The 21887-nt window shown below is 29.3% G+C and overlaps 1 protein-coding gene across 2 annotated transcripts in view; it reads left to right on the forward strand.

Annotated features, from left to right (window-relative positions):
* Positions 1 to 2515: 2515 nt before the first annotated feature.
* The window catches only part of LOC113363750 (FK506-binding protein 2-like), a 30016-nt gene continuing 10644 nt past the window's right edge, over positions 2516 to 21887 (forward strand). Inside the window, exon 1 of one of the 2 annotated variants that reach the window (XM_026606235.1) lies at positions 2516 to 2815. In XM_026606235.1, the coding sequence (XP_026462020.1) occupies positions 2628 to 2815 (188 nt within the window). In that variant the 5' untranslated portion in view covers positions 2516 to 2627. The remainder of the gene's footprint in view (positions 2816 to 21887) is intronic. The other variant, XM_026606234.1, reaches the window with a different exon arrangement.

Here is a 21887-nt window from a genome sequence, read left to right on the forward strand (position 1 = left end):
TTTCGCCAGTCTTCGAACATTTACAACGTTAGCGGAATTCCAAATAGAGATTTTAAAAAATGATAACACAGATTCATTTTAGTTTTGAACATGTTTTAACTCTATTTTTAATAAATAATAATGCTTAAAAACCAACACACATCCACATCCATATTTTAGTAAATGACACTCTGACGAATCTATACAAAATATTATTACATGTTGGCAATTAATTAAAAGTTCTGAAAAATAGCAAAACTTTCAAATAAATTTACCAAATTAGTGCAATTTGTTGCAAATTAATGAAATTTATATTTAAGTGCAAACTAGGTTAAATTTAATATTTTTATGCAATTGCAACGATCCGCATATTGATGAATCATTTTTTACAGCAAGTGATAATTAATAAAATATATAACCATAATTTACCAAATTAGTGCAATTTGTTGCAAATTAATGAAATTTATATTTAAGTGCAAACTAGGTTAAATTTAATATTTTTATGCAATTGCAACGATCCGCATATTGATGAATCATTTTTTACAGCAAGTGATAATTAATAAAATATATAAACCATAATGACGTGAAATATTTATATATAAAAAAATAATATTTTCACTTGAATTGTATACCTATTGGGAAGTAGAAACATTAATAAAAAAATGTATCTAAACAGAAATTATATTTTTAAAATGGAACAGATAAAAAATATTGTATAGCAAATATGGGTCAGATGATTTTGAGATATTTTAATCGTAATATCAGTAATTAATCATATATTAAAGGTGAAATTATCAATATTGCGAAATCAATTGTAACGTAATTAAATAATATATCCACAAATACCTCAAAAATAAATATTAGTAGTTATTAATTTCCCGTAGGATAAGTTATAGTAATCCCGAAAATTCGAAAATAAAAATGTTTGCACATCTTTACGTGTCAAAGGTTTCTGAAAGTTTTAGCATACCTTAGAAAAAAATTGATGTTTGTGCGTGTGTGTTTGGATACAACTTTTCCTTCACGATTTTGGAAGCATGGATTGATCAATTTCAATTTTCCAAAATTGATTCGATTTGTATAGATGGGGAGAGGTTCTGATTCGGCAAAGACAGGTTTTGCCGTTTCAGAAATACTGAGCAAAAACTGCAAAGAATAACAATTTTTTAGAGAACGGAGCATCCGATTAGAATGATTCAAAAAACGTGTAGCTTGTATTGACAGTGTGAAGCAATGATTAGTTTTTGATGAAGAGGCCCAGCGGTTTCAAAATTTAAAAAAAAATCCAAACTTCGTTTCTTGTAAAAGGGCGACAAAAAATCACAAAATATCACGTGAGGGAGGGAGGGGTATAGTAAGATATCACGTGTACTTATTTTCTATCTATTTTTTTTATAAAAAAACAAACAATTTAAAAAAATTCAAAAATTTTACAATTTCTTCACGTAAGTAAAAACTCACGTGTGTTCGGTGATAGAGGGGGAGGTAATGAAATTTGGAGTATTTATTGATATAAAAATATTTAAAGCAGTTGTTATTATACATACATTGAGCAATATTTGTTGATTTTTAATTATTTTTATTCTTCGAGTGTGCGGTACGAGAAGTTCCAGCAATTTGTCTTAAGCACAATGCCATGAATAGCCAAATGTCATTTTTTTAAACTTATTTTTATAGAGAGTCCATAACCGCTGGACCTGCCTTATCAAAAATTTAATCAGTTCTTAATCTTCTCAATTCAAGTAAAATGTGTTTTGAACTATTAAAATCGGACGCTCCGTTCTCTTAAAAACTGAGCTACCATTTTTGGCACTTTTTGCCGCGTATCTTCGGAACGGCTAGACCTGCCTTCGCCAAAAACTAATCAGCACGTCTCCTTATCAATACGAATCGAATGCTTTTTGAATTATTCAAATCGGTTGGTCGGTGCTTCCGAAATCGTCGACGAAAATGTTTATCCGCACACACATATACACACACACATACATCCATTTTTTCTAAGGTATGCCAACATATTCAGAAACCTTTGAAACGTAAAGATATAAAATAATTTTAATTTTAATTTCTTTGTGATTGCTATAATTTACCCTACGGATATTTTAATAATCACTGATTATAGTAGGTATCATTATAATTATATAAAACATATAAATGCACTCAATCAAAAATTTATCTATGTAATTGTAAATTTGTTATTACCAATTACCATTATCATAATGTTGTTTAATTCATAACAATCAAAATAGAAATCACGAATTCACGGAAAAATCTATTGCCACGATTTTAATCAAATTATAAAAGTGTTAAACGCCACAAAAATACAATCGGATCTTCTTATTGTGTCAAGTCAAAACCTCAACGTGGCCGAAAAACGGTAGAACACGTGTCGAACAAAAGTCCGGCCGTCTCTCTTCTTCCCGACCCTCTTCGCGAGCCGTCAGACAAGGTTAGCCGGTGTCGTCTCCCGCGGTCTTCGAACGCGGCGTGATATGTAAGCTATGCCATGCTGTTGAACGCACAGTCGGCTCACGGACACGCTGATAGGAACAACGGACACGAATTTATCAAATACCTTACTATCAGCCGAAACGACGTGATTTTATTTTATTTTTCATTTTTAAATTTTTTCATTTTTTAATTTTTCCATTATGTTGTCGCGGTTTTTGTGCCTGTTTCTCGTGGTAATTTTAGGCGTGTCGGCCGATCAAAAAAATGGAGAATTGAAGATTGACGTTGTTAGCGTGCCGGAAGGTTGTTCGGTGAAATCGAAAAACGGTGACATGCTGACCATGCATTACACTGGAACGTTGGCCGATGGGACCAAGTTTGACTCAAGGTAGGATTGTAAAGGAAAATTGAGGGGATTCCATGCATTTTAAATGGTTTGGCAGAAGATCTGACAGGGGATTCCATATTTTTTAAGTCTTTGGGTATTTGCCTTAATCTCATAAATTCATATCTCGATATTTTTTTCAAGCTGCCTGGAAAGGCATCCAGTAATTTTGTTGACTAATGTGTAAGATAATATTTTAAAATGCTACCCAAGAGATATTCATTCTAAGTTAGAAAAATAGATGGGAAGAATATACAGAAAATAAATCTAAACAAGGAAAGGGAAGGACCATTGATTTTGTGGTATTTTCATATCATGGACCTTCGGGCAGACTACTATTTATTATTATTATTATTATTAATAATAATATCAAAATATTATTGTCAAATATCTCTTTACCGCCTTTTTGTAAAACCAAGAGCAAAAAAGCGGAAGGGAGATATTTGACAACCTAATATGTTAAGTTTTCTTGGAATGTGCGTGGAAAGCAAGCTAGTTGATTCGAATGTTTTTCCGGTCTTGTCTTGAATTTTTGTTTTTTTTTTCAATACTTTGAATGTATTGTATTGTATATATACAATTAGATATATTTCATACGATGCCATCGTAATGCAAATCAACGATCCTGTTGTATCCTAGACACCTATTAGACCACTTCACCAAAAAGACCTCAACGAGTTTTTTCAATGTATAAATTTTTCAAGATATTTCTCTATAACACATTTTAAACTAGAACTATTGTTTATGATATTTCAAAGAGTTTAGATATTTTATATCCCGTTTTTTATTATTTTATATCCTGGTTAATCCTACTTACCTATTAGACCACTTTCCTTGACTTAACGAGTTAATTTCAACTACATCAATGTATAAATTTTCCAAGATATTTCTGAATAACACTTTTTAAACTGCAATAGTGTTTGTAAAATTGCATAGTTTGGAATATTTTATAGCCTTTTGGTTCATAGTTTTTGTCTTATTGCATTAGCGCTATTATTTTTATATACTATAACAGGCAATGAGATTTCAATTAGCAAAATTGACAATTTATTTATTTTAAAAACTTACATTTACATACAATGTCAAAATATTGCAAATACCTATTAGACCATTTTATCTGATAGTACTTAACGAGTTAATTTCCATCACATCAATGTATAAATTTTCCAAGAATTTTCTGCATAACACATTTTGAACTACAACTATTGTTTGTAAAGACTTTGGAATATTTTATAGCTCATTTTATTATTTTTTAACTTCCCGTAGGGCAAATTATAGTATTCGCAAAAAAATCGAAAATGAAATTTTTTATATATCTTTACGTTTTAGAGGTTCTGAATATTTACCTTAGAAAAGAATGGATGTTTTTGAAAATTTTTTAGCATTACAATGTTAGTTAGAATGCCTTGGACTTGTAGGTAAATAAACGCTTTTTATATTGTTTGATTTTACATCTTGGTCATTTTTTTGCCTTGCTATATTAACACTATTATTTTTATAATTTTTTTTACAATACTCTATTATGTGAGATATTTTTTATTTCTTTTATTTACTGGAAACTTGTTTCCTAATTTCCAAGTCTTCGTTTTTTTATATAAACTTTTTCAATTATTTATGGTCCAAATAATAAAAGGTTAATGTATCTATTAATTTATCGCACTGTTTGAATAACGTTATTTCACACAAATGTTTAAAAAAAAACTAACGGTTTTCAATAGCAAATTAACATTCCTAGTGTGTTTAGTGTACGCAATGACAGAAAATAATTCATTTGGCGATTTATCGAACATAAAATTTATTCTGAATTATGAATGACGTGAATTTTTAGTCATAAAACATACACATATTTAACATAGACATATTTAATTTTTACTGCACTGTACACGCATTTTGATAAATAACAAACATCCTGTTATTCAAACCGCCACCTGGTTTGAGGAAAATGGTCTATTTTTGTCTATTATTATTATTATTTTCATTTATTAAATATTATACTTATTTGCTATTTAATATCTATTTATTGTTATTATTATTTTTAATTGGCCTGGCTTACTATTAGAGTATTTTAGCCACCTACAACATTTCATTTTTAAATTCTATACTATCTTTATAAATGTTCAGTACTATCTTTATATATGTTCTATACTATCTTTTTATATCCTATCCTATTTTCCTATTTTCCAATTCAATCCAATCCAATTAATAATAATCCAATTTTCTTTTCTTTGCTTTTTTCAACTGATTGCTTCAACCTTCTTATCTTCTAAATCTGAACTTCTCCAGTTCTAATCTTGGTTTTCTTCTTACTTATAATTTTATTCCAATTCAATTCAACAATTCAAATTCTATTTAATTTTATAATAACTATTTTTGAATTATTCTTTTTATTCTATGCAATTTCAAATCAACAATTCACATTCTATTTAATTTTAACTCAACATTTCAAATTCTGTCAGTGCCAAGGTTCGATCCAAGGATCGCTGGCGTGTGAATTGGGCATGATGCTGACTGAGCTATTTTTTCATTTTTATAACATAAATTAATATCTAAAATTGAAGAAATTATCAACTAGATAATTGCACCGTTAAAACTTTGTCTGTGCAATTTGATTCCGACTTTTTTGCGAATAATTTAGGATTTTTTCAATCACATTTTTCATATAAATTCTGCTTTATTATTGTTACATAAACGAATAAAAATGTATTTATACGACTAATTATATTATCTCATAAATATTACTTAATGAATGTAGGAACACCTATTATCGAATCGTATTTGTTTCTATTTCTGGTGATATGTAGGCGTACTTAACATATAAGTATTACTCTATTTATAAAAATAAGGTCATTATTAATCTTCGTACTACTGCCTTAGTGCCATTAATTAATTGTTTTCTGGGTGTACAGAAATAGTAGGTTGTAAATGCTACTAATTAATATAATTCTTCTTGGTACATTTACTCAATATTTCAACAATAAATTAGGAGAAGTATCATCATATCCTAATGTCCAATTACTTGATTGGCATTCGGTTTAGACTTTTTTTTAATTATAAGTACTACCAAAAATTTGCTGATATTTTTTATTTGCATCTAAATAATAATAATAATAAAGAATAGGTTTAGTGTGCAGAATTTTCAAGTACAGCTCTGTTTTGTAAAAATATAATTACACCTAAGTCTGTTTTTACGCGGAGATTGGTTCCAGAAGAATCCGTGGTAAAAAAAAAACGTGTAAAAAAAGACATTGATCTTATACAAAAATAGGTGATTTGTTCCTAATCTCTAAAACCTATTAAAATTGGTGAAAAACAAGAATTTTTAAGAACAAGAATTAAATTAGTGCTATTCACATTTGCTTTGACCAGTAAAAATTGTTTGTACGCGCTAAAGGGGAATTCACTTAAATCTTTAAGCTAGTGTTTGCAAACTATCGATACTATCGATGGTTTCAGACTTTTTTCTTTCATAAATACTTTTTTGTGATATGAACATACTTCGCAAAAATTTAATTTGACAAAAAAAATTTAGGTACATAAAATTTCAAATCGTGCTAAATGGAATAAATTCGTGCAAAAAATTAAAAATATTCAATTTTCAAACCGTGTTATATCAAAACCGTGTACAAAAAGACCGTGTAAAAACAGACTTAGGTGTATATGTTTACATTGACTGTCTATGTTTACTAACGTTTTGTATGCAAATTAGCCATTATAGTGTGGGTAAAAGCAATAATCAATTTTATGAGAACTTTGAAACTATTATTAACATATGAAAATATACGAGAACGTGCTCACTTTTATTGCACTTAGGAATTAATTGATTCGTTCATTCAAGTTTATATGTGAATTTAATTATGCTTTTTGTAAATAAATTTGAGAATTTTAAAATATATATTATACTATATTTATTTTCTAATATACAGACTTCAGTCAGTTGTAAAAAAAATATTTTGTATAGTTTTAATGTTAGAGTAGTTAATTTTGACATCTGAGTAGGTTTTTCTAAGGCGATACATTAATAGAAAAAATTAATCTTAACGTTTCGACTTAATTTTTCAAACTTTTCAGAAATGTTTAACTTCCCGTAGGGTAAGTTATTGTAATCGTCAAAAAATCGAAATTTGTGCATTTCTTGACGTTTTGAAGGTTTCTGAACAGTTTGGCATACCTCAGAAAAAATGGATGTGTGTGTGTATGTATGTATGGATACATCATATATATGAATTGTCTATAAATGAACCAATTCATATTTCAATCAAACATGATCCATATAATATAAATCATTTAAATCGTTTATACAAAATATGAATTTGCTTAGTTTCGGTAATCACCAGTGATTTATTGTAAGAGAATTGCAAAACGTCTACCAATGCTTTTAAAGATGAGAATTTTACTTTCTAATATTCTGTGCACGCAACACTGATGGAATATAAAGGAAAGTTCGTAATATGAATGATGACAAAGTTGATGAGTAATATATGACGCAGATATATAGATTTTTTATATATAATAAATATGCATTTACGCAATTACCATTTTTTCTCTGAGAGCAAACTAATTTGCGTCCATCCGTAGCCAGTTTTCCAACTAAACTTGATGCTTTTATATATATTTATATATTTTATGATGTTTTCTATATATGATATAATTTGATCTAAATTTCAAGATCAGCTTTGACCTGTGTGTGATAATTCATAACATATCATTTCAAGATATGATTTGGATTCTTTTTGGCGTTCGTCGACAACTTTCTGACCTTCATACAAACTTGTTCGTTTATTTGTTTCATGACATTTGCAAACTTATTAAATCTTTGTGAGAGTTTTTGACAGAAGCGTAAATAAAACCCGTTTTGGTTGAAGTTTTGAGAAATTGGATAAGTGCATCCTTAATATCTTGTATGTCAACCTTATGGGTTCATATAAGATCAATGTTTCTACGTGTTTGTACATACTAGAATTTCATAATTCACATACACAATTCTTCAAAATATATTAAAAACCTAAGAGCAAATCTAATAATAAATTTTATTAAAAGAACTACGTTTGTGATTTAAAAATTTCAAGTTGGTGTCGAATTGTCAATTGTAATCCTATTGATTCACATAAGTTGTCAATGTTTCCACGTGTTCTTACTAGAATTTCATAATTTATTTACAAAATTTTCTATTATATATTAAAGACTTAATACCAAATCAAGTAATAAATATTTTAAAAAGATATCTATGATATAAAAATTTCAAGTCGCCATCGAATTATAAAATGTCATTTCCGTATTTTTGTCTGCAATATATGATTACTTAACATATGATTAGCATTGACCTGTTTCGACATTTTTTAACAAAATATGTATAATAAAGCATGTATATATATATATATTATATATATATATAATATATATATATATATATATATATATATACAGTTATAAAAGTTTACTTAAAATCCATACGTTTCTACTAAAGTTTTGGATTTCATCAATGGAAAATTACTAAAATTAATTTAAAACTAACCCAAATAACCAACAGAAGCATACTAAATAGACATTAATAATTTTATTAATTTTTTTATTATTTTAAGGCAATGTTCTTACGATTGTCTGGGCGAACATATAATGTTTTTTTCAAATATTTAATTAATGAAAGTTTTACCATTGACTTGTGTAAGAATACTACTTTTTATCACAATTCATATTTAGTCGTTATAGATAACAGAGATAAATGTATGTAATGTATGTATCATATGCATTTATTTGGGTTAAATATATAAAACGTTCATGTTGAAAGATTATTCGAAAATTTTACTCGTATTGATAAGCTCAAAATACATTTGTAACAATTCTACTTGATACAGAAATGCACATGAAGTGCTTGAAATTAGAATTGGTAAAAGTATCAAATCGATTTTTTAAATGTTGATTGTTCGTATACCTGTGCAGTGCATATTTAGGAGCCAATTCTCGCATCAAATAGAAATATTGTGGAAATGCTATGTTACGGGTCTATATTCGTATGAGTTAGTAGTCACGATTCACGAACTGTTAAAAAAAGCTATGTATTTCCGGTGGAATCAGGCGATTTAAACATAAAACCTAACCTTCAAAACGCACAACGTTAAATAACAATTTTATCAGAAGTGCAACTTTCTAATGTCTCCTTGATCAAATTTATGATTTTATCGAAGAGACATATATACAAACAAATAAAATAAAATTGTAAAGATAACTTATAAAATGTATATGACTAATGTACGTGCATACATAGTCAACAAATGAATAAAAAACTTGTCTCCTTGTTCGTATGTATAATGCCTGAACGCACAACAAATATATATCGTTTTGACAGATCATGACTACCATAGACCCGAAACATAGCACTACCATAACATCTGTATTTTATCCAAGAATTAGCCCCATAGTTTGTTAAAATTGTACGTACTTTAGTCCCCGCATTTCTAGAAATTACCTTATTTTTTACCAATTCAGCCACTGGTCATAAATCATTGCCCTCGGCTAGTTCATTTTTATATCCACTGCCGGCAACTATATTTATCTCGATAACTTTATTTATTGTCCAATTTACTTTTCGGGACAAATTTAGCTGCAGAATTTATTATGATCGCGTTGCCAACGACGCTTGATACGAGCACTGGCATATGCATTCTGCTGATATCTGGCAATTAATCTGTATTCACGGCTCCAGCACCGTTAATGATCGTATAGATGTATCCGACACGCAGTTCCGGTTAGAGGTGGAAAGGATCATTTTGACCATTTTCGATGCAAAATCTGGATAAGTCAAAAATTTCATGATGCCATGATCTTCCGACTGTCACTTTTTCATCTTAAATAATCTATCTGAACTTCTGAATCAGAAGACAATGAGCTGGTAGAAAGAAAAAATTGTTAATAGTAATTTCTTAACTCATAGCACTAGATCCAAAAGTTCGATCTAGGTCGTTTTCCGTCAATTTTTTTTAAGTACTGTTTTTCATCTTATATAATCTATCTGAACTTCTAAATCAGAAGACAATGAGTTAGTAGCAAGAAAAATTTGTTATTAGTAATTTCTTAACGCATAACACTAGATTTAAAAGGTCGTCTAGCTAGGAGGTTTTCCGTCAATTTTTTTCCAAGTACTGTTTGGGATCATTTTCGGCTACGCCAACTCTTTCAACCTCGTGGTTCAGGTTGTTACTTCTCGCTCACACTTATGTTTTTTGACTGTTCCTGTAAAGGACTTGTTGTTCTAAATAATGTAAAAAATTACGATTGTTATTTTAATATAACCATTTTCGCTGAAAGCTAACATCATTTAGGTTTGGTAATGATGTAGTCCAAATGTTAATGGTTTTTAAATGCATAGTAGGCAATTCAGGTGTCTACCAGTAGAAAGGAGTTTTTTGATTGATTCAAAAATTCTTTTCATATTTTGCTTTGTTATTTCTGCTCAGGTAAAAAAGCATTTGGTGACAAAAAATGGCAGTGTCAAAATTTGTTTGCCAATTTTTTTCTGGTTATGTTTCACACAAAATGAAAACCGCTCTGATCATTTAGTTGAAATTGATTACAGAGGGATTGTCTACTTTTACTCTAGCTAACCAACCGAACGATCAATTCTGATGTCTTCATTGAGCAACTAACCAAATTAAACAATGCGTTCGAAGAAAAGCGGCCTAAATTGACCAGTCAAGACGGTGATTAATTCCTTTATTGACATCACATATTTGTGGCTACTCCACAAAAACTATTGGATCTTGTTTGGGATGTTTTGCCATATCCACCAAATAGTCCTGACCTTGCTTGCACCTTCTGATTACTTTTTGTTTCGATTTTTACAAAACTCCTTAAATGGTAAAAAATTCAATGTCTGAGATGGTCTAAAATCTAAATTGTTAAGTCAAACTGGTGATTTATTCCATTATTGACATCACATATTTTTGGCCACTCCACAAAAATTATTGGATCTTGCTTGGGATGTTTTGCCAAATCCCTCATTAATCCTGACCTTGTGCTTTATGATTAACTTTTGATTTAATTTTTCTAAAACTCCTTAAATGGTAAAGAACTTAATGGTTATGATGGTGTCGAACGTACCTGGTTCAGTTTTTTGCTAATAGAAACCAGAAGTGAAGTCAAAATGGCCAAAATATTACAAAATAAAATTATTTGGTTCCACGAAAAACATGTCTTAGAATTTCTAACCAAAATCCGCATTTACTTAGTTGCCAACCTAAATATTTTTAATTTTTTTTATCAAGTTTATTGCTTTGTCCATTGAGAATGATTTAAATATCTGATATGTATGATATCTGTCTTGGAGATAATTTATCTGTCTCACTTTGATAAAAAATGAATAAAATATTATAATTGTAAAATAATCTGTTGTTAGAAAAATGGAATGTGCATTCTACATACTCGTATAATGTATTTTTTTCAGGCAATGTCTTATTATCAGTGATGTTTTAATTTGGTATTTTAGAATATTTTTGTCTTTTATTTCTATAATTTTACTTCGATTTCTATTGGCAGCCCAACTATCATCGACTATAGGCCCGTTACGAGGTTTCGGATAGATAGACTGCTTTATTCGCTTCGGCCGGTGGAACTGGATTAGATAGTTATCGTGTGAGATATTGCATTGTTGTTACCCGATCAAAATTATCATCAGTTTAGCTCGTAAAAATTTTACAACCATGAAATATATACGTTTATTGGACTCTCTGGTAAAATAGAGTTAGGGAAATATCATAGGAAGTTCACCTGAACATATGAAATCAAATTGGTATGAATGTAAAACGGTGAAAAGTATAAATTAAAGAAACGTAGTTAGTCATCATTATTATTAAGTTGATTTTAAAATTCGTTATATTTTTGAAACTGTAATATTACGAATTTTAATTCCAAACATCTTATTGAACACTTAATAAGGTCTCAAAAAAAATTCAAATCAATTTTCTTTAGTAAAAAACTATAGCTTCTGTTTTGTCAAAATTTATTTTTATTTTCCATTTATTTGTCTATCTTAAAATTTGGTTAAAATGATTTCTGTAATATCTTAGTGATCACTGAGAATCAATGGAAAATAAAATTGGCCCTGAGACAGTGCCTTGAGGAACACCTAAGTAATGTCTCGAAAATAACACAGTCAAAATTCAAAGTACAAATAACCTGTCCTTTCTTCAATATATTTGGCATAACTGTTCAGGATAAATTAATAAGCTTACACACACACACCACACACACACACATATATATATATATATATATATATATCTGATTTCCTGTATAATTAAATTTGAATTAGCTATTTTTATTTATATCGGATAAAGAGTGCTTCAATCCTACATGAATTTATGATATTCATAGTAGTATTTAATTCATTTTGCTTTTTGCGCATATTAATTTTTAATGAATGGTTTATCTTTTGGATTTAAATTAATATATTCGGTTAAGCTCCGGGATTTTACGGTTTTATTGTATACAAACTTGCACAGTTGATATATTTATATTAAAAATATTGTATTTATATCTCTCTGCTAATATATATTATTCTAATAATGCAATAATGGATGATAATAAATAATACTTTTGGCAGGTGAGATACAATAATTGATCAGAGTTTAGTTTTTCTATCTGATACTGAAACTTTTTCATAAATTACTCCTATTACAATTAGTACTGTTGCATTTATTATAATAATTTTTACTAAATATAAATTACGAATCCTATTTTTCTTTATTTACTTGATGGTACAGCTTTCGTTAAAAACTTCTTCAATTCATCAGAAGCTTTTTAATAAAAACAGACAAGACGACGTCGCTTAATAAGACGATATCGTGCAAGATTTCCTTAAATTATAATTTATGTCAAACCATTTTTATAAAAGGTTCAGATTTCTGATGAGCCATATTTATTAATAAAACGTCATCCAGGTTAAAAAACTTCATACAAAAGATGATAATTACAAACAGACGCATAGCCAAATTTTATTTATTATATTATGTTAAAGAAATTTGGTACAATGAACTTGAAATAGGAGAGTTTTAAGTGATAATTGGTATTCAAATATATTCTCTGAGTTAAATAAGATGTTAAATAAGTTTAGAACTATCTAAAGAGATTATCTAAAGTTTCCATAACTTAAAATGTATGGTTTTCTTCCTATCATAAATTGGATAATGGATTGGTAATGAAATTTGTGAATCGATTCATACTGCAAATATATTTAACTCTTATTAAGAGCATCAAAATTTGTTTGAATTGTGATAAATTCTTATTTGTGCATGATGTTTATTAAATGAAGTTAAATGCAGTTATGATTTTAAAAATAAAACAGCTTTTAATTCGATTTTCATAAGTCAGTATATTTAATTACATTTTAGACATTTTTTACTTTGTCTGAAATCGATTTGCTTTTTACAAATTGTTTTCTCACTTCTTATATAAATGTTAAATTATTAAACATGATATAATTAAGAGCTGTTATGCGATGTTTCATATAAAAAATATTTTAAAATTTATATTATATTTGCTCTTACATTTTTTAATTTGATCAAGCAGTAGTTTTTCCTGGTATTTTACGATCAAAAACTTTTATCCAACGTTTATTCTGAAGATGGATGCTGTAACATTAAACTGTACATGAATTAATTTATTATTAACATTGTTCTAATTCCTTAATAAGGATATAAATAAAGCTAGGATAGTCTAAGTGTCAATTAGTGTCACGTTTCGATATTCACAGGTCGTCGAATGGAATATAACGCCTCAAAATCAAGGAAGTGCCAGGGTTAATAATTATTCAGAACAGGGGTAGTGAACCTTGTTTTACCTATTTTATAACATGTGTGAATTAGTAATAGTTTCTACTCACATCTTTAACAGTTGGGTTTAACTACTACTGGTAGTAGTTTCTAAAAATGACAATAGGTCAAACAATTTCTTGATGGTTGAATTCATTTATTGATAATATGATTCAATGTTTTTTTATGTCTTTGTGGAAATTAATTCATAAAGTATCATTTGTTTTATTTCTATGTAAATATTTTAACACATATTCAATTTACTAGTTTTGGTCTTTCTTTCTTTACAAGACTTAAAGGGCTGGAGGTGGCGAAAAATGGTTATTACTTTTGTTGTACTTGGTTTCATTTTTTCCAAAGTTTAGAGAGCTGGTGGTGGCAAAAAGTAGTTATCAATTTTGTTGTACTTCGTTCTAATTTTTCCAAAGTCGATCTGTTTTTGTGCAGAATTATCTTGTCTACCAGGTTGTCTACCTCCCTGATCTTTCGTGGTTTCTCGATTATTATCAGACACTTGAATTCAGAATCCTTGTATCGATTGTATAATTTATTCAACTTTAGAGATCAGATATATTTCCTTCAATCTCTTCAAGATATCTTTAGTTGACATGTACACATACATGATAATATAGTCTTGAATGACTAAGTGATCTCGTAATTAGTTTGACACAATTTCACGACAAGATTTCATCTCGGATTATGAGTATTTTTAACGACAAGTAATAAATCAAGGAATGTATTACTTTGCTTTCGAAATAGAATTAAAATTATAGAAAGAAAATATTCAAATAAATTAAAATTATAGACGTGGTTAAACAGCAAAAAATAACACATTTCTACAATGGTGATTTAGCTGGGAGTTTTACTGAACATAGTCAGATAGTTGTTTGTTTGATATGATTGGTTTGGTTTTGGTTTCAAAATAATTTCTCAAATTCAAATTTGACCTTTGTGCCCCGCTGTACCTTATATTATAAACATGAGTTCAAACGAGTTTTCAATTATCCAAGTACTACACTATTTCTCATTGATTTCAATCAATCAATACCTCTGATTTCCTCACATTTTCACACATTCATTTTCCTAGCACCACCATCTGACCACAGCTTCTTCATATCCAGTTCGAATGCATAAAATAAATCATGTTAAAGCACCTACTATCTTATTCTATATAAGTTCTTGTTCTGGGTTGAAAAAAATTCCAACCCCGATACATCGAAAGTATAAATATGCAAGAACTCGTTCAATCTTTATATATTTCTGTATGTACGTCTGTTCACCGAGATCGGCGCTTTTAAATCGCGGGTGTATGAATTTTATACGAGGCATTACGATGGAGGGGTAGTAGATAGTAGATATATTATATATAAAATAAAATAGATGTTCGATTTTATGTGCCTAGTGATAATGTCGTCGGTTTTGCTTTGGAAATTTGAACGGATTTGAATTATGGGGCTTAAATCGTGTAGATTTTTTAAATCTAAGAAAAAGGGTTTGCGCGACTAGGGTGTAAATCCGTACAAATGCAACGGAAATGCGTTACGCCCGAACTGTACGTCATTCGCTCTCGATGAAGTCATTTCATTACGGTCGATTGTGATTAGTCGTCGTGTATGTGAATAGATCTGTCGTTGTATGCGTACCGATATTAAAAAGGAAATAGGCATATCTAAATAAACATTTTAAAGTTACATCGTAGTACAAATCTTGATTTAATGAAAGATGCATGAATCAGAAGAATATTTTACCCTGCTCCTTGAAAATAATAAAACAAATAAAAAATTTGTGCCGTGTACTAAACGTAAGCTTGATTAGAAATTTTTTCTATATTATTCGTAGTTTCTATAAATCTTTGAAGTTATTAAATTGGAAAATATTTTTTAGTTTAAATTGATTTTTTTAACTTAATTTTTTTTATTTTGTCAGGGCAAAGGTTCAATTGTTTTTTTTTACTCCGACCACATGTAAGCTGTAATATACACAATATAAAAAAAATAATTACTACTTATATATTTGCATGAAATATTATGTACTAATTTCAATACGTGCACCATATTTTGGTCCTGGTGTTTAAATTAATTACAAAGATATCCTTAGCTAATTAGATGAAACACAAGCACGATAAGAAAAGTAATTTTCAGGACACGGAAGGCTAAGCGAATTGTAGATCTTGTTTTAGATATTACAGGTAACTATGAAATTAAGCAATTAAGGGAAGAATTCCAAAAATTTATTCCAACATTTATCTAAATACAAATATTAGTCGTCATCATCTTTATCTTTATCCTCGTTATTCATTCCCTGATTGACATTTAGAAATGAGCTTCCAGACAATTATTGTCTGTAAAAGCTCTCGTAACACATTCCATGCAAATTCTGCTTTTGAAATGTTTTATTGTGTGTGAATATATGCCAAAAGCAGCAGCAGTTACGTTTTTAATGGTACTGTGGTATTATTGTGTGAAATTTATATGCGACAAGCCGGAAAATTTATACGACAATCGCGAGGAAATATATAAATATAAATAATATCTCCAGATTAGCAGCGCAATGGTGAATTAGCTGGGAATTTTACTGAACGTGGTCAGATAGTTGTTTGTTTGATACGTGATATAGTTGGTTTGGTTTCCCCAATATATTTGCTCAGAGTCAAATTGGATCTTTGTGCCCTGTCCTACCCTATATAAAACTTTATTTTTATTCTGTAAATCAAGTTATGGAAATAAACATCTTCAGAGAATCACCTTCAGGTGGTCTTGCTCTATGTTCATTTTTTTAAATTTTGGATTTTAAATAAATATAGTTTTACTGTGAAATACATATACTACGATATAAATATTTTACTATTACTATTACTACTTTAATATTTTTCTAATATTTCTCCAAACCGTCTGAATGATCTCGGTCACGTTTCTGGTCCATGATAAACTTAACACATGTTCGGATGCAGTTTAGTGACGTCTTCTTACTACTAAATAATTGAAAATCTTCGTGCACTTTTACATTTCATGTCTTGCCACCATATACGTTAGACGTACATGGGATATGACCTCGTAAGGTTGACCATTTTGGGACCACTTTAGGACAAAAATAGTAGGGAAGTAGATAAGCAAATAGAAAAGCGAAATATGGAAATAAGAGATATATACGAAAATATACGAAATAGATCTTTATAAATAGTGACAAGTTCCATTTTATACGGTTTTTCTGAATTGGCAAATTGTTAAGATGTAAATATTTATTATGATGATGTTACCTGGTATTACCTGGCCAGAATAAGTAATCAATTTATATAATGTTTAGTATTACATGTTGTGGTTTAGTGAAAACCTATAATTTCTGTGAAATATCAGTAAGCGAAAGTCAAATTAAAATCTCATTAGGAAGAGCAATATTCAGACGAAGCAAATGCGTAATATTCTGTCGGATATTCTTACAGATTTATAAATCATTTGTAAATATAATGGATAATAATTTTATGCTGATAATGAGTGCAAGTTTATTTATATTTATCTCTCTTTGAGATGAAAAATTTTTGTTTGAAAAATGGAATATGAATGGAATGGTCAGCAATTCGGATAGGAGTTGTACGACCAGGCAATTGAGTTACATTTTTTTACAACTAATTTAATTTTTTTGTTTACAAAATGGAATATTATTGTCACCAATTCGGATACGAGTTTTACAACCATTCAGCTGAATTACCATTTTTTACATCTAATTTAACCAATATTTAAAATTTCGCCTTATTCTGTCGGAGAAAAAGTTTTGTATTACATGTTATCATTACTTTAAGAACTGAAATTCATAGGCGTCTTTAAATTGTTGAAAGTTGTGAATATTTAATATTTTAATCAGAATGTTCGGAGATTTTAACTAGGCATTTTTGTAGGTGCATACGTATAAAAAACTTTACTATCTTACTTAAGAGTTCGTTCAAAGTTTACGAATGTTAGAAAAATAAAATTGAATTTTTTATTTGCTTCAGCGGCTATAAAAACTATGTATAATAATATTTCACTTTTGTGCTGTTTTTTAAGGGTTTATGTAAAATGTGTTATTTGAACATATAAAACTTAAAAAAATTAAGAAATATAAACTATCTATCTAAATAATAGATTTATGTAAGTAGGTATAATATTCACGGTGTCTAAAAAAAGCAATTATACAGGAGATACATTGAAACACTAGTTATTCTAATTATAATGACGAATATTTCTTACGAAATACCAGATCAAGGTTATATACATTGTCTTAATATTGACTGAAAAGGTCCTAAAAAAATTAGGAAAAAATTTCTCTCATAAGTGCAACCTAGAGCTTTGGTGAGATGGTGACAATTTTTGAGTTATTGTGGTTAATTATTATTATTTTTGTATTTAAACTTTGAAACCATAAACATGATTAACATTTTTAGGAACCAAAATCAAAAATAATTATGTAATTGATCTAAGTTTTCAAGAATTAAGACGTTTTGAAACTATGAATTTAAAATTTTCAAAATTGGTCGACTTCGAGAAGCCCATTTTTAAAAAAGTGCACTATATATCATTTGCTTTTTCAAAATTTAAGGGATGAAAATAATTTAGTGTATAGAGAATCCTTTGAAATTAATGTATAAATTCATAAAATTTAAAACATTTTTACTCATTAAATTTAGGGTTTAGTTCTGTTTAATTAATCTATTAAGATCAAGCAGATCAATTCGTTCGCCTAAAAATTCTATTAGTAGATATAAATATTTATTCAAATGTGGTATCCACTCATAAATATATTTTTAGTACATTTCAAACTCAACATTCGTTAATTAAATTATGTATATGTTATCAGTTGAGTGGGTAACCACGTAAGGAAATGTAATCCAATGAACTAACTTGTTTCAAGTTCACGGATGGTTACAGAAGTTTATGTGCGTTTTGTATTATAACTTGTTCAGAAAACTTGGGAGAAAAGTTACTCACGAATTACTTAATAAACAGAACTTACTCGAATGAATTAAATTTTTACTCAAGTAGAAGTCTACTGATGCTTTTGTTTTCTGCTCCACCTCTGCCTATTTTGGGCAATCACCTAAACAATTAATTAGCTGTGGCATTTTTTAAATTAATTAAAAGTTTATATACATAATTATTCCCTCACGGGCGATTCCACACTGACATTTTTTTTCCATCTCGAGGAACAACCTCATAAATTATTCACGGTACAATAAGTTTGGAAACTCCTGATGTTCGCCAGACAGTACGAATGGGGTCGGTTTTTAGATTTGTCTTGTCGCAATGTCGCTAAATATTTTAATTCTGTGGAAACCGGAAAAAAACAGGAAAAGTTCGCATACGAGGAATATGTGAAGGTGGTTCTGGTTAGAAATGTTGAATTTTTGATGTCGGGTAATTTTACAAACGCTTTACTGGCGCCTTGGTAATGTTGCATTCTTGCGAGGATGACAACAGTTCTAGGTGACACGTGTCGGAATGTTTTATTCAGGTGGATATTTTTGGAAAATAAGGGAATATGAAATAATTGTTACTTTTAAGGAATATCAGCTTGAGAAATATACTTAGATTTGGACTTTCTAACATGAGTAGTATATATTCCATCATCTCATTTATTTTGGAATATACTTTGCTAATATATTTAAGCCATCAATAAGTTTTCAAATAAAATAGTCTTTCTCATCTCTCAATTTTAAATTTAAAATAAATCATCAACATTAGACATATTCTGATAATGAAAAGATATATTTTGTAGATAGACTTACCATTGTCTTCTAAAAAAAATGCATCGTTAATAATATTTATCATCGCAACTGGTTACGATAGTATTAAGTTCTGGATGCGGTTCAAAAATAAGAGAAAAATAAGGCTTATGTCTAAGATTATTATACAGAAATGAACCAAATAAACAAAACTCGTATATAATAATATCTATATTACAAGAGAGATCAGCAAAAAATCGCAAGTGCCAAATCGACCTTTGGAAGAAGAGAATACTTTTGAAGAGTAAGCTGAGGAACATACTTATAAAATGCTCTACTTGGAGATTCTGAAAAAAGCCAACAAAAACTAACTTGAGAGTTTCAAATTGAAGTGCTGGAAGAATGAAGATGGTAAAATACACCTAAAAGATAACAAATTCAAAAATAGGGGAGCTAGAGGCTTATTGTACCAGGAGTAAGAAGTACAGTTTTTTTTAATAAGACCTTAAACAATATTAAAATATTTTTTTTGTTGCGATTGGATATGTATACCGTCCTGCATAATATTGCCATAGTTACTGTCCCACTGTAAACAGAATTGTGCAGGTGCGTTATTTTTGACAGACAGTATAAAATGGAACGATCATCTATCCATCCTTATCAATGGAACAGTATCCTAGCTAAGTTTAAAAAAAGTGTGTCACAACCAGCCCCTACCACCCCTACTGAAAATAATTTAGATTAGACGACTCTAGAATTGTGAAAAGTGGTTTATGTTGGTTTAAACTAGAAGGATCATCTATTCATATCTACTGCAAAAAATTAGAGTATACGACTCTAGAAGTGTGAAAAAGGATCTATGTTGGCATAAAATAGAATGATAATCTATTCATACTCATCAATGGAACAGCATCTATACTTCTTCTTCTCTTAGAAATATAATCATAGGATCTCAATATATATTAATTTAAAAAAAAAGTTACAGCAAGCCCTTACCATCCCTACTGTAAAATCTTTAGAGTAGACGACTCTAGGATTGTGAAAAGGAACCCTTGTCGGTACCAGAGTGCCTTCTACAGAATGCCTTCTACAGAATGCAATTGATGGTATAAGGGCTGAAAGGATGATGGAAAATATAAGATATCAAATGCCTAGTAGGCCCTTACATGAAGTTAGACGTGAAAATTTATTATAAACAAAGAAAAGTGGTAAATAAAATGTGATACTCTCACACATCTGGAGAGTATTGAAATGTGGTGCTGAAGGCGAAAAGATAAGATAAAGTGGACTGACAAGATAACAAATGTAGATGTACTAAAAAAAGTGGGCGAAGAAAGGACTCTACTGAGCACGATTATGAAAAGAAAAGGAAACTGGACCCACTATGCAAAAATAGGGCCTCCTACAAGACGTCGTCGGAGTCAATATAGAAGAAGAACTGTAAGGATTGGGAAGAAGAAGATGGTTTATTATAGAGAAATGAAAGCCGAAGCACAGGACCAGGAAGCACGAAAGCAGAAGTTTGGAAAGAAAAATTCATAAAAACGAATATGATGTAATTAATGGTCATTAATTGATAGTGATAAAATGGTAAGGAAAAAATAAACAAGGGAGGGGAAGAAAATCATTGATTTTGTGGTGCTTTCTTACCATGGACCTCCTTCGGCCAGACTACTATTTATTGTTATGTACTACTAACTACCGCAATACAACAAAGGGCAATAGCATCAAATTCTAGATTTAGTATTCACAATATCACCTTTCATCTCTAGCCAAAACGGCGTAGTCGCACACAAAGCCGCCAATAAAATTTGCCATAAAATATTCGCAACGCTTGTAAATAATAAGGGCTGGTGTTATAAGTCTTACTTTTCTCAGGTGAGAGTCTGTTAAGTTTTCGGCGGTGTTGTTATTTACGATCGAGCACATCATTTTTCATAACGGCGCGCTAAGTCCTGAGATCCGCTATTTTTTGAAATATACAAATCACTCGGTGGTGTCACGCGAGGTAAAAATAAACTTAAGGGATGATGGAAGAAAAATTATTAGAGTAATATCCAAACTATTCGTAAATTTTGCAGTTTTAAAATAAAATTCAAAATATTTTGATCAAGAAACACCCGGAACAAAATTTAGAAAGGATAGGATAACTGGGTTACATAAATGGAATTTTTTGCCATGATTTATTAATAGTACATAAATAAAGTATGTAACTTTTCTACTTAAATGATTTTGAGAACTTGATATCACACGGCAAGTAAATACACTTAAGGGACGAATTATCAGTAATACACTTAAGGGATGAAATGTCGAGAAAATTCAGTTTGAATGAAAATGAAAAAAAACTTATGTTTGTTTAAGAAACGTGTAAAATTTGCTGTGTTTCTATTTTCTAGGTTATACAATTATAGTAAAATGCACAATGGCATTTTATGCGATTAAGGAATCGAATGTTAGAATTTGTCAAAAAAATTCGGTAGGTCAAATTGGTGAACTTTTGAAGAATTTGAAAGGTCATAATAGAAATTGTCTTCTAGACTTAAAAATTGATAAAGATATTCCATTTCTGGTAAAACAA

Source organism: Ctenocephalides felis, unplaced genomic scaffold (genome assembly GCF_003426905.1).
Source record: "Ctenocephalides felis isolate EL2017-DRISC unplaced genomic scaffold, ASM342690v1 CF-g0.4_SCAFFOLD_00845, whole genome shotgun sequence".
In the NCBI taxonomy this organism is placed as follows: Eukaryota; Metazoa; Arthropoda; class Insecta; order Siphonaptera; family Pulicidae; genus Ctenocephalides; species Ctenocephalides felis.